Source organism: Ovis canadensis, chromosome 3 (assembly GCF_042477335.2).
Source record: "Ovis canadensis isolate MfBH-ARS-UI-01 breed Bighorn chromosome 3, ARS-UI_OviCan_v2, whole genome shotgun sequence".
Classification (NCBI taxonomy): Eukaryota; Metazoa; Chordata; class Mammalia; order Artiodactyla; family Bovidae; genus Ovis; species Ovis canadensis.
Window position 1 is genome coordinate 181,345,490 of NC_091247.1, and position 13,989 is coordinate 181,359,478.

The 13,989-nt window shown below is 43.0% G+C and overlaps 1 protein-coding gene across 2 annotated transcripts in view; it reads left to right on the forward strand.

Moving 5' to 3' along the window:
* Positions 1-13,989, forward strand: part of RFX4 (regulatory factor X4) — a 152,799-nt gene that overhangs the window by 107,169 nt on the left and 31,641 nt on the right. For both annotated transcript variants that reach the window (XM_069585249.1, XM_069585250.1), the window contains 2 exons: positions 3,514-3,608; positions 4,034-4,151. In XM_069585249.1, coding sequence (XP_069441350.1) covers positions 3,514-3,608; positions 4,034-4,151 — 213 coding nt within the window. The remainder of the gene's footprint in view (positions 1-3,513; positions 3,609-4,033; positions 4,152-13,989) is intronic.

The window sequence follows — 13,989 nt, forward strand, 5'->3', positions numbered from 1 at the left end:
CTCCCTGAGCCAGTGAACCTTGCTCAAGGTAGCAGAGCTGACCCTGGAACCCAGGTCTAGTCTCCCTGTCCCTATCATGCACTAGAGCATGCCAGAGCAGACAAAGATAATGAGATGTGGGCAAGCTTCAGATGTTCCGGGACCATTCCAGGTTTTTACAGTCGTGCTCCCTGTCCTGCTTTTCCTTCTAGAAGGCAATGGAGAGCATGACTGTGAGCACCCTAACAGTGCTAGCTGTACCCAGATGGCTGTGCCCCCAGGGCCTCACACAGGGCCAGGTGTGGAGGAAGGGGCCAGCAAAGTTTGTGGAGGACCAAACAGAGGGGTAAAAGCCCAGAGCAATCCATCTTCCTGGTTCTGCTCACCATTCCTAGCAGCACTGGACTCAGCTCTCTTCTCTCTCCAGCTTTCGTGGGGGAAGAAACTGTGACACAGACTCATAAGGAAACATACAATCACCACTGCTTGTTTTGGGGCCAGGCTCTGAGCCTCTGCTGGAGCAGCATGCAGGTCACTACTGCCTCTCCTGGAAAGAATCTGTTGGGCCTTTCTCTTCTTGTTTTCTTCCCTGAAGGAGGGTACAGCAACCCAATCCAGGATTCTTGCCTGGAGAATCCCATGGATAAAGGAGCCTGGCGAGCTACAGTCCGTAGGGTCGCACAGAGTCAGACATGACTGAAGTGACTTAGCACGCGTACACACTTCTTGTTTTCTTAAGCTAGGGGCAGAATGTTGCCCTTTGAATCTTTGTATTCTTCTAGAGGAAGGGCAGAGAAGGCAACAGCAACCCACTCCAGTACTCTTGCCTGGCAAATCCCATGGACGGAGGAGCGTGGTAGGCTGCAGTCCATGGGGTCGCTAGGAGTCAGACACGACTGAGAGACTTCACTTTCACTTTTCACTTTCATGCATTGGAGAAGGAAATGGCAACCCACTCCAGTGTTCTTGCCTGGAGAATCCCAGGGATGGGGGAGCCTGGTGGGCTGCCGTCCCTGGGGTCGCACAGAGTTGGACACGACTGAAGCGACTTAGTAGCAGCAGCAGCAGCAGCAGAGGAAGGGAGTCGTAATGAAGTTTAGGTCAAGCCACCTGGTACTTACTGAATGCCTGTCCTGGGTCAAACACTGGGCTAGATGCTAAGCAGAGAGCAGTGAATAAGATAGACCCTGCCCTTCCCACACGGAGTTTAGAGCTAATGGCAAATCAGAAATCAAACAGGTAATTTCCAAATGGTTGCTTGTGTGCATGCTAAATCACTTCAGCTGTGTCTGACTCTTTGCAACCCCATGGACTGTAGCCCACTAGGCTCCTCTCTCCGTGGGATTCTCCAGGCAAGAATACTGGAGTGGGTTGCCATGCCCTCCTCCAGAGGATCTTCCCAACCAGGGGTTGAATCCATGTCTTTTATGTCTCCTGCATTGGCAGGCGGTCTTTACCATTAGTGCTACCTGCGAAGCCTTCCAAATGGATGAGTTTTACCAAAGGGAAGCCTGAAGGCAGATGGCCTGGCACATGAGTGTCACCCTTGCTCCTTCCAGACAGCTGGGAAATCAGTCCCTGGACACAGTGAGCTGGACCAAGGGCCAGTCTGAGAAAGAACAGGGGCAACTGTGTACTACATTCTTCCTCCCTTACAACCAATTGACAAGTCTTCAGATTCTTGCTTGAGGGGGTTACCATGATGTCCATGATGTAGATGCTGGCAGGGGATGCTCATTTACCTTCAGTTAAAAAGTGCACATAAGGATTTGAGCGTGCTGATTAGAAGGGGTGTTAAGTGGTGCTGCGATGAGAACATGGGGTTGGGATGCCTGATAGACCTTAAGTCAAACGTTGGCTCTGGTGGACTCTGGCTACCAGATCTGTAAAATGGGGATAATGCAAAGAGATTAAATGGGACAATGTGTGCCTTGCTCTTGGCACATAGTGTAGAGCTAGTGTAGTGAAGAGGTTGCAAGGCAAGCGCTTGAGTCCCACTGTGTTTGAAACTTGCCTCTAACCAGAGGTGAAACCTTTGGAAAGTCACTCATCTCTGAGTGCCTCTGTTTCCTCACTCGTCAAAGAGGGAAGTAATAACAGTACCTACTTCTTGGGGCCATTCATCCTTCCAACAAACATTTGAGCAGCTACCAAGCATCAGGCACTGTTCTCGGTTCTGGCCTCGTGACATTCACATACATGCTGGAGGTTGTTTCAGGTTAGAGGGTGTCCATATAAAACATTTTAGGGCAGTACCTGGCATACAGCAAGCACTCAGTAAATGTTGGCAGTTAACACTTTCACTGCAACCATGATCATTATCATATCATCATTGATTGAAGCACAGTAGCTTGGGCACACAGACCGTGCCAGGAAGGGGGAAGTGCCACCAAAGAGAAAGTGGTGCCAGTTCCTGTTCTGCCACCAACTCATCCTCTGACTCTGAGGGGGTCATTTGACCTCTTAGACATAGCCTCTTAGACATAGACATGGGACATCCTCATCTCGAAAATGACACAGATCAACTAAATGGTTTTGGAAAGCCTTTTCTTATTCTGAAGTGTTTGACTTTGGGTCCTGCAAGCCGACCTCTTGCAGAAGCTATCACAAGTAAAGCAGAGCAAATTGGTCGGTCCTGGAAAATGGAACAACAAAAATTGCTCAGACAAATGAAAACTGTAGGAATGCGTGGTTCCTGAATTATGGCTTGATTTATCGAGCCCCACAAACAAAAATACACAAAAATATAATAAAACAAGATGTTTTTGATTGGAGATCATCACAGCAATGTCTCTACTTTCTACAGTGCTCCAGTGATTACAAAATCTTTCTAGATTCAGTTGTTTGACTCGTGCCTGAAGACAGGTTGTGAAGTGGTACGATTATCCTCCTGTTAGTAATGTGGAAACTGAAGGCACAGAGATTGCTCCCTCTACTCCACAAATATTTGTTAAGCATCTGCTACATGTCAAGCACTAAGAGGCTGGTTCAGCTACTTGGCCAATACCATCATGGTTCAGAAACATTTGAATGATCAAATGTGCCGAGAGAGTGCAAGAGAGTATTAGCATGTGTCTGCCTGTTTGCACAAGCAAGTACTTGCTGGATAAGAGCTATGTCACAGGGAATGCACCAGCTAATAAAGATATCAGACAAAGATGTAGCAGGGGGACACACCCATAAACACCACTAACTATAACAAAGGGCTCTTTGTGACATAGTGAAGGTAAGAATACAAATAATTAAGGGCTATGAAAATATAGAGGAAGAATGATCAGCTCTGCTGACAAGGGGCATAGGAGGGTAAGTAGAATTTCACAGGAGGATCATTTCCACTGTTTTGTGATGGACTAAACAATCCAAGCAGAGGTTGGCAGGAATGGCAAGTAAGCTGGGGATGGCCATGGTTGAAAGTGTTCTTAGGCATGGAAGATGAGCTTGGAAAGGTAAGTTGGGGTGTATTCTCTAAATCCTTGAATGTGTGTCTGTTTAAACCCAACTACATGGTGTGGGGGGCTCTCCTTTGTTTGACAGTGTATCAGGAATTTGACCACCTCCTGGAGGAGCAGTCTCCCATCGAGTCCTACATCGAGTGGCTGGACACCATGGTGGACCGGTGTGTTGTGAAGGTGGGTCTGCTGACCGGAAGGTCCCAGCCCTGTATGGCAGTCCATCACTCTTGTTGATGGCACCTGGGTCACCAGCAGCAAGCTAGCTGAGTGTTTCCTTGGCAGCCTCAGAACCCTAAGGATCCAAGGCAAAGCTTGGGCTCCTCCTTAGGAAGTAGGCAGCAAAGAGAGTCAAAGGAGGCAAGACTCTGAGGGCTCCCTCCGCTGGTTCAACCAGGCCAGGATCTCTTTTTTCTGTTGTACACATTGAGTCTTAAGATTTCATTTCTTAGAGTAAACTTTTGCTGCTAAAAATAAAAAGCCAAAAACCACCGTTCCATGATATTGAACTTAGAGACACCTAAACCTTCTTGCCATTTTTTATAAGAAAGAATAATAAGTGAAGATCAAATCAGCCACTCTTAAAGCTGTTCACTCTCTCTTAGGTGGCTGCCAAGAGACAAGGATCCCTGAAGAAGGTGGCCCAGCAGTTTCTCTTGATGTGGTCCTGTTTTGGCACAAGGGTGATCCGGGACATGACCTTGCACAGTGCCCCCAGCTTCGGTAAGACAACCCCAGCCCCCTCCAAACCAAAAACGTCTTCTCTGGGCTCCCTGGATCAAGTCCATCTCTCCAGAGTTAGGCATGGTCTTGTTGTCTCTGAGACCATAAGGGCAGCACCTGGAAACATCCTCTGTTCTGGGGGACGTGATGTTAGGACTTTCAGGGAGAAAGATGGCACTGCATGCTAAAGGAGAAGTATTTATATCTGCAGATGAGAGGTTGGCACGCACTACTATTTGAGTTTAAAGAGGAGTAAATAGCAGTGGCTGTGCTCCCCTTTTTCTGGAAGCCCCAGTCATGGCTGCTTTTACAGGACTATTTTGACAAATTTCATAGTGTGGATACGCTAAGACTGGGCACATGAAGAAGCCCCTGAGTCCAAACATTTGCAAATGGCTTGATTGACAGGCCAGCGGTGGGTAGACAAGTTTCTTTGATGACATGCCCCAGTCTGATCCCTCGTGAAGGACTTCTGCATTCATTTTCCCCTTTGCTTTACTGACCCCTTGGGTTTGCACCACCTCCAGGAGACATCCCTACCCCAAGTCCTTGTCTTCTGTTTTCTATTGTTAATGAGACTTGAACCCTCTGCCCAGAGGTGCTTCTAGTAGTCTCTGTGGGCAAGAACCTAATCACTGACTTGGGGGGAATATTATGTTTCATTAGAAAGAATGGCATATGCACAGAGTTCAGATCATCATTAAACAAGTGACGTAGGACTTCTAGGCATTATCCAGACATTTGAAGTCTCAAAAACACTCTGGCCTTCAATTTTCTAGGCATTTCAGCAAAAGGCTGTTGGCAAATTTTCAGGGTAATTGCCTTGTTCTCTGTTTAACTTTGCAAGTAGAAATGTGGTTTTTGCTTCTCATTATCTCCAATTAAGCCAATCAGCTCTGGGCTTTGCTCTGGGTTTAATCTAACACTTTTCCATCTAGTTTTTTGTGGTCTTGTCAGTATTTTCCAGTTGTGCTATACAACGTGGTGAATATGTGTTGAAACAAAGAATGCACTATTTTTTCTAAACAGCTCTGTCTGTGAAAGACTGTGTTTACTCAATTGGAGAAGTGTTTTGCTGTGGATTTCTTTAATCTCAGCATTGGGAAGTTCTCTGAACCTGCCTGCACCATGGCTACAGATGGAAATTCTCTCTGAGCTGTGTATGGAAATGCTCTGGTGACCGCTACCTGGGCAGTGACATCAGACACGGCATTTTGATGACTTCCAGTTCAACACAGTTAGTGTTAGCACATGTTACTTCTGGCTCTGGGAAAACCATTTGTGCATAACTGCTTTCAGTTAAGCCAATAGGTAAAAAATACTCAAGATTTTTTCACTGCTTTAGAATCAAGGAATTAAACAATGCCACACAAATAAATATATACACAGCCACAAAGCAAGCATCCTCTCCTTGCTTTATACCTTATGCTTCAATTTGCTGGTTCTTGAACTGACTATATTATCAAAAACCCTTCATTAGATAGAGAATGTAGTTGACGTTGTAATAGTCTTTGAAATCCATTTGTATTTACTAAGTTAACAGTCGATGTTATGGACAGTAGAACAATGAGAGTTCAGTGAATAAGTACTAAGAAATACTATTCCTTAAAACGTGTTTGTTTCTTTTTGAACCGTACACTATTCTAGGATACACCGGAAACTCGGGCAAATGGCAAAGAATGGTCACAAAACTTTTAGAAAAGGAAAGAAAAGAGATATGAACCCAATTTCACTTTTACAGTATTTTTCAACCATGAACCGATGGAAATAATACCTGTCTCCAAGTCCGTTTAGCAAGGTCTCTGAAATGGTCCTGCTCATCCGACTCATTGTTGAGTTTTGTGGCTTGGGGTGACAGGCAAGTTGAAAGAATTTGCGGCAGACAAAAGCCCAGCTCCCCCTTTCTGCCTGTATATGTCAAAGACACAGTTGGTGGTTGTGTTTGGGTCATGTGTTCCCTGTATAAAAACAGCTAATTAGGAAAAAGAGCCCTCTGTTCCCTGGCCCCACCCCCAACCGCAGGGGCCAGCTCTATATATCTTATAACTCCCACACGATCCTGGCCCTGTGAATGGTGCGGGCGTTTGTGTGTCTGCGTAGCAGGCTGACCATCACAATGATCGTGTGGAATATCACAATGATCCCGCAGGGACTCTATCACCTCTTCCCAGAAGAGCCTCTTTCAAAGGTAGTTGACTCCTTTCTTCTCCTTAATTCCTTTTCATTCGTTTCTCCCTAATTCCTTTTCACTGAAAGAGCCTATGCTGTGAACTAAAGTAGCCAGACTTTCTTTCTTTGCTGCAAGCAGCACTTTCTAGCAAAATTAGTCAGCAAAGGTAGGGTGGTGGGCAATGAACTTTTTCATCCTAATGGAGCTGAGGAAATTAGAGACTCTATTTAAACAACAACAACAACAATGCATTTGTGGTTGACTGCTCTGAGTCCAGTTCCTAGGATACCTGGCTCCCGAGGCAGGCAGGTGTCTTTACCTTTTCACTCTGGGTTTTCACCAGATGCCCCTGTTTTCACTGTTTGGGAACATCTAGAAGGCAAACATAGTTCCTGGAAGGGCTTCAGCATGAAATGGTGTGGAAAGCTGCCTTGGATTTGAAGGCTAAGGGGGTGGGGCTACGTACCATTTCCCAAGTTTTCACCTTTCTGCACACTTTTGTCCTGGCCTAGAGTCAAAGCTCACCCACTCAGGCAAGGGCAGCGGAAGCCACATGGGAGCAGCTCCCAGGCCAAGTGACTGACGGACAGAGCCTCCAGACTACTTCTCAAGGTTTGGATGTCCTGGCCTGGCTCTCTTACCCAGAACCCGCTAAACTGTAGAATCTTGACCTTCAAAATGTCACTCACAACCCCGCCAAGCACCAGGTGGCATGAATTGCTTTCCCTGTATTGGAGAGAAAAAGCAGAAACCCAGAGAGGAGACGGGGCTTGCCGAGGATATACAGCAAATTGAGCTGAGCTCCCCCGCTAGGGGCTCCCCTGCTAGGGCCACACTGCTAAGGCTTCTTCTAACCTTCTTCAGCCAAATAGTAATAAGAAAAACAAAGTAATGTTTATTCAGGGCCTAGTATACACTAGACACAGTATTAGGCACTTTCTCATTGAATTCTCACAACTTACGAGGTCCGCTAGCAGTGCCCTCAATATAACAGACGAGGAAGCTGTGATAGAACAGGAAGCAAAAGCAAGATAATGCTACTCTTTCTGACAAATGTGTAGGAAGCACACAGTACCATTTAATTCTCACATCAACTCTGCAAGGCAGACAATCAATATGGTAAGTGGCAGAGCTCTGTTTCAAAATCAGATCTGCCTTGCCACAAAAGCCACGCTTTCTCAATTACCATAATTAAGACAAGTATCCTGGGCTCGGATGCATGGCACAAAAAAGGCTAGATAAACTGTTTACCCCTCGTTGATGGTTTTTCTAAAGCCATATTGATGGAATAAAAAAAATATTTAAGCTATGAGAGAAAAGAACATTAATTAGATGATCATGAGTGACAAGAGAGATGCCAGAAGACAAGTGTTGAGAACAAAGAACTGTCAACCATTATAGAAAAATGAGGGCAAAGCAAAGATATTTTCAGTTATACAAAAAGTCAGAGAACTGTGGCGCCCGTAGAACTTCACTTAAAAAAATTAAACAGTGCATTTCAGTAAGAAGAAAAATAAAACCATCACTAAATTCTGGGATGCAAGAAACAGCAATGTTCTAGATATTGTTGTTTACCAAAAGTGTAGTGGTTTAAAACAATATTATGCCTACAGATTTGATGGGTCAGGAATGTGAACAGGATTCAGCAGAGATGGCTGGTCGCTGTTCTATGATGTCTGGGACCTGAGTCCAGCAGGGATGGCTGGCCTCTGTTCTGTGATATCTGGGACCTCAGATGGGAGGACTCAAAAGCTGGAGCTCACTCAGCTGGAGGCTGGAATCCTCTGGAATCCTTGGGTGTCTGGTGCCTGGGCTGGGATGACTTGGAGTCTAGGACGGCCGATCAGGGTGCACTCAAATGGCCTCTCTGTGTGGCTCACTTTCCGTGCTGTGTGCTCACAGCACGGTGGCCTCTGAACAGTTGAACTTCTCTCGTGGAGGCTCAGGCCCCCTGAATAAGTGTGCCAAGGAGGGAGCAGCCATGCCTCTTATAACTCAGTCTCAGAAGTGAAAGTGTCACTACCCTTGCTCTGGTGATCAAAGCAGTCACAAACCTACCGAGACTGAAGGAAGTGCATAGACCACCCCCACCCCCACCCCCGCCCCCCTGTACAACACACACAATTTTCCCAGGAAGGCTTGTTAAAGAATTTGGAGGCCTTCTTTAAGATGAAAGAAATTTTTAAATATATAAGCAAATTTAAGTAACTTTTGATTGTAATTTAAAAACTAACTTTGGTTGTGTGTTTTAAAAAGGTAAAATCAAACTGTAAGAAACAATAAAACACAGGGAAGTTTGGAGAGAACCTTTCAGGAATAGTTAGAGTGTGCTAAAGGTCTTTGTCTTGAAATACTATATAACTTTAGATTTTGTTGAAAAGAATGTATGGTTTGGACTTAATAGATGTGTAGGATATAGAATCATCACTAGAAGAATAGAATCATAATTTGCCAAAGAAAAATGGAAAAATGTGAAAATTTAACTGACAAGAATTAAGAAAATAAAGGAAGTTTAGAAAAAATATATAGTAAACTCAAAACATGAAATAGGATGCTAGAAATAAGATCAACTAATAATCACAGTAAATGAAAAGATCTCTTCCCTCAAAAAAATCAGGCATTAAACTGCAACTTTTACTAAACCTTTAAGAAGCATAAAATCCTTAGTTTATGAAAATTAATATGAAAATTAGTGTTTTAGAGAATAAAAACAAAAGAAGGAAAGCTATACAGTTAATTTTATGAAGCTGATATAATCTCAGCTTCAAAACTTAGAAGAGCTATAGAGGAAAAGGAAATTATGACTCAACCACACATAAATATAGATGAAAATATTCATCTATCAGTTCAGTTCAGTCACTCAATCATGTCCAACTCTTTGTCACCTCATGAATCGCAGCACGCCAGGCCTCCCTGTCCATCACCAACTCCCGAAGTTCACTCAGACTCATGTCCATTGAGTCAGTGATGCCATCCAGCGATTGCATCCTCTGTTGTCCCCTTCTCCTCCTGCCCCCAATCCCTCCCAACATCAGAGTCTTTTCCAATGAGTCAACTCTTCACATGGGGTGGCCAAAGTACTGGAGTTTCAGCTTTAGCATCATTCCTTCCAAAGAAATCCCAGGGCTGATCTCCTTCAGAATGGACTGGTTGGATCTCCTTGCAGTCCAAGGGACTCTCAAGAGTCTTCTCCAACACCAAGGTTCAAAAGCATCAATTCTTCGGTGCTCAGCCTTCTTCACAGTCCAACTCTCACATCCATACATGACTACTGGAAAAACCATAGCCTTGACTAGACAGATCTTAGTCGGCGAAGTAATGTCTCTGCTTTTGAATATGCTGTCTAGGTTGGTCATAACTTTTCTTCCAAGGAGTAAGTGTCTTTTAATTTCATGGCTGCAGTCACCATCTGCAGTGATTTTGGAGCCCCCCAAAATAAAGTCTGACACTGTTTCCACTGTTTCCCCATCTATTTCCCATGAAGTGATGGGACCAGATGCCATGATCTTCGTTTTCTGAATGTTGAGCTTTAAGCCAGCTTTTCCACTCTCCACTTTCACTTTCATCAAGAGGCTTTTTAGTTCTCTTCACTTTCTGCCATAAGGGTGGTGTCATCTGCATATCTGAGGTTATATATATATATGAATAAAATACTAGCAGATCAAATCCAGGGCAAATTTTTTTAAAATCATGGTTGATGAGTATGATGCCAAGAATTCAAGTATGATTCAAAGTCAGAAAATTACTCATTAACATGCATTACAAATTAAAGGTCTTCCCTGTTAAAAGAGAAAAATGATATAAACATCTATAGATACAGAGGAAAACATGTATTTGATACAATTTAGCTCTCAAGTATAACTTTTAAAAACTCTTGGCAAACTAGGAACAGAAGGGAATTCATTGAATATGTTAAAGAGTATTTTAAAAACCTGCAGAAAACAATGTACCAAGTGGTGGAACTTTAGAAGTTTTCCCATTTCAATCATGAATAAGAAACAAATGCCTTTTAATACTGTTTCTGATAGCTATGTACTGGAGGTGCTGGCAAATGCAACAAGAAAAGGAAATGAAATATAAGAATCAGAAAGGAAAACACAAAATTGTCTTTATAGATGTCATGATGGCTGACAAAAAATAATCTACAAACTAATAGAACAAATAAGAATTCAGGCAGGTTACTGACTTCAGTTTTAAAAAAATCCTTAGCACTCTTACCATTAAATAGAAAATAGCTATCTTTATGTATCAGTCTAAATGTCTATATCTATATATTGTATTCATAATGGCAACAGAAAGGCATCCATAAAATAATTCTAACAAAAATTATTTTAAGGCCTTCAAGGGAAAAATTTAAAAGTATTATTTACATGTACCCTGTTCATGTTTGGAAAGTAATATGTGATAAATAATTTAAATACAATCTTCAAAAAAAATACCCTAACAGAAAAATGGGCAAAGAATATGAATAGATAGTTCACAGAAAAGTAAATTCAAATGGAAATAATCATATGAAAAGAGATTGCACCTCTAAAAATTAGGGTACTGCAATATAAAGACAGTAACATTTCACACCCTTCAGATGGCAAATACTGTGTTAACTACACTACCAGTAAGGAGGTGAAAAATACTAGTGAGCAGTTTGGCACTACCTCATAAGACTCAAGAATGTAGATGCTCTTGGACCCAGAGATTCTACCTATGGTCCTTAACACAAGGCAACAGGTACAAAAATTTAAAAAAGAGATTCATTACAGCCAGTTTCCAATAGTCAAAAATGTGAATAACCTAAATTCCATCAACAGGAGGATGGACAAATAAATCGTGCTATGGTCACACAAAGGCTATGGCCATTAAACAAGAGCAATGTGCCTTGGTGTGGCTAGATCTTAAAAAACCCAAGGTATCAAGTGCAGGTTGCAGAATGCTCTGCAAAATATGGTACCATTTCTATCAAGTTTGAAAATAAAAAACAATATAATTTGCTTTTGTGGACATATAAATGTATGTGTTTGAACAATAAATGGCAGATTTGAGACAGTGATTACATAAGGGCTTGCTATGTCAGGGCATGCTGTGTCAGAGCAAGTTAAGGAAGGGAACACTGGGGCTTCATTTTTATCTTCAATTAAAAAATTCAAATATGTGAAATGTTAAAATTTTATAAAGCTTGGTGCTGAGTACACTGGGTGTTCATTTTAAAATTCTTTCTTTTTTTGGGGGTGCCTTTGGAGAAGGCAATGGCAACCCACTCCAGTACTCTTGCCTGGAGAATCCCATGGAGGGAGGAGCCTGGTAGGCTACAGTCCATGGGGTCGCAAAGAGTCGGACACGACTGAGCGACTGAGCGACTTCACTTTCACTTTCACTTTCCCATGCAACATGTGAAATCTTAGTTTCCCAACGAGGGATCGAACCCAAGCTCCCTGCATAGGAAGTGCGGAATCCTAACCCCTGACTGCCAGGAAATTCTCTTAAAATTATTTATACTTTTCCATATATTTGAAATTTTTCAGAAGAAAAAGCAATGCTTTGATTCTATAAGACAGCATTAACTATGTCATCATATAACAACAACAGTCTCCTTTTGTCTGTATCCTAATACCTTTTTCCATAACATACTCCAATGCTCAATAGCTCTGTAACTTTAGGCAAGTGCTTTAAAATCTTCTGAGCTTTCATTTCCCCATGTGTTAACTGAAGATAATATCTTCTTCACAGAGTTGTTGGAAAATTAAAAGGGCTTAGCACAGTGCATATGGTAAGTGGTCAGTGCTTACTTATTTCATTTATTTGTCTAACAAATAACCATGGAGCCTCCACTGTGCCTGACACTGTTCTAGATGCCCAGTAGAGAACAGTGTGTGTGTGTGTGGGGGGGGGTGTAGATAAAAAGACATAAAATTCCATCCTTTTATGACACAATCTAGTGTAGGGAGGCACATAATAAAGATAAATAAATTCAGTCTGTAGACTAGCAGATGTGTTAAGTGCTAAGGGAAGAAATAAAGCAGGAATGTTAGCTGTAATTGCCTCTCTCCTGTCTTTGCTGCTTCTGTCTTTCCTCTCCCTCCCCTCCACTCCCTCCTCTCATCAGTCTTTCTGAGTCTCCTTTTCTGCTTTCCTCCCTCCTGTCTGAACTGCTCCCATGGTCACGACACCCTGGCACTGAACTGTTTGTCGCCTAATAATCTTAAGGATGGATTTCTGCTCACCAAGGACACTGTAGCTTTTGTGGAGTCAGTGACTGAGCTTGAAGTTTCCTTTGTGCTCAAAGCACTTATCACGGTGGTGTGCGAGCAGCAGTAGCTCTACAAACTTTCCTTGTTTGAAGGATGATTGAAATGATCAGACCAGTTGGGTAGCTGATCAGTCATTAGGTGGAGAGCTTGAATCCCCAAATCAACACTTCCCCTGGAGTACTGGCCTCCAAGCCCAGCTCTGATATTTTCTAGGAGGGTGATCTTAGTGTCTTCACTTCATCAGATCTTGTTTCTTTATCTGTTAGACAGGAGTATTGTGTAGATGATCCGAGGTGCCTGTCTGTGCTAAAACTACTAAACCCATTTTTATTATCTAGGGTTTTCCCTTCTAATTTGGTTTCATAATGTCTTTCTCTCTATCCTTGTTGACTTAGAGCCACATCTCAGCAAATACTTCTTCATTGTGGAGACCCTTTGGAACTTTTTGGTATATGCTGCCGTCTTTTGACTTCTTTGACTCTGAATGAACAGTCACGCCATAGGACTTAGAATGTTAGAATGTTCTAATCTTAGAACATTACTAGCAAAAGAGACCTTAGCCACTGTTCATTAAGCACATGTACTTTTCTTCATTATGGCACTTCTGTAAAATAGAGTTGACTATTCCCCTCTCAGAGAACCTTATTACATGATTGATTGAAGAACAACTTCAGAATCAGTCAGACTTGGGTTCAAGTCCCATGTCTGACACTTAATAACCATGTGACATTGGACAGTTATCTTTACCCATCTGAGCCTCAATTTCCTCCTTTGTAGAGGGAGGGTATCACTCATCTCAAATGGTGGTGATGAGGATTAATGCAGTAGTAAATTTCCAGCAGTTAAACCAGTGGCTGCCACAGAGCAAGAGCTCAGTAAATAACTGGTTTTGTATCTAACATTTCCAAGGAGCAACTCATCCAAGCCTTACTAAGTCTTACTAAGTAGCAGAGCTGGAGTTCAACCTGGGCAGTTTGATCCAGCCCCATGCGGTTACCCACCGTGCTCTACCTATGGCTCACAGGACTCATTCTGGGGAAGTGGATGGAAAGTTTAGTTGTGGAAGTCTGCATCTCACAATGACTCAAAAACACCTGAATGTTCTGAATTCCAAATGGGGTCAAACAACAGACACAGCACCCCGGGAATGGAGGAAGAATGAAGACCAAGTTCAGGATGGGGGTCAGGGTCCTGGAGCTCTGTGGAGGGACTGGGGTAGATGTGCATGATCTGGGGGTATCTGGGTGGCCTCAGCGTTAAGCCAGGAATCTTGTTCTGTAGCATTTCTGGACCAAAAGAATCAATCTATCTGAACTGAAAGGTTGTTGTGTGTGTGTGTGCACGTGCACAAAGAACCCAGGTACAACTAAAAAGCAGAAAATAAATTCCACCTAAGAGGAGCCATCCTAAAGCCCCCAACTGGCCC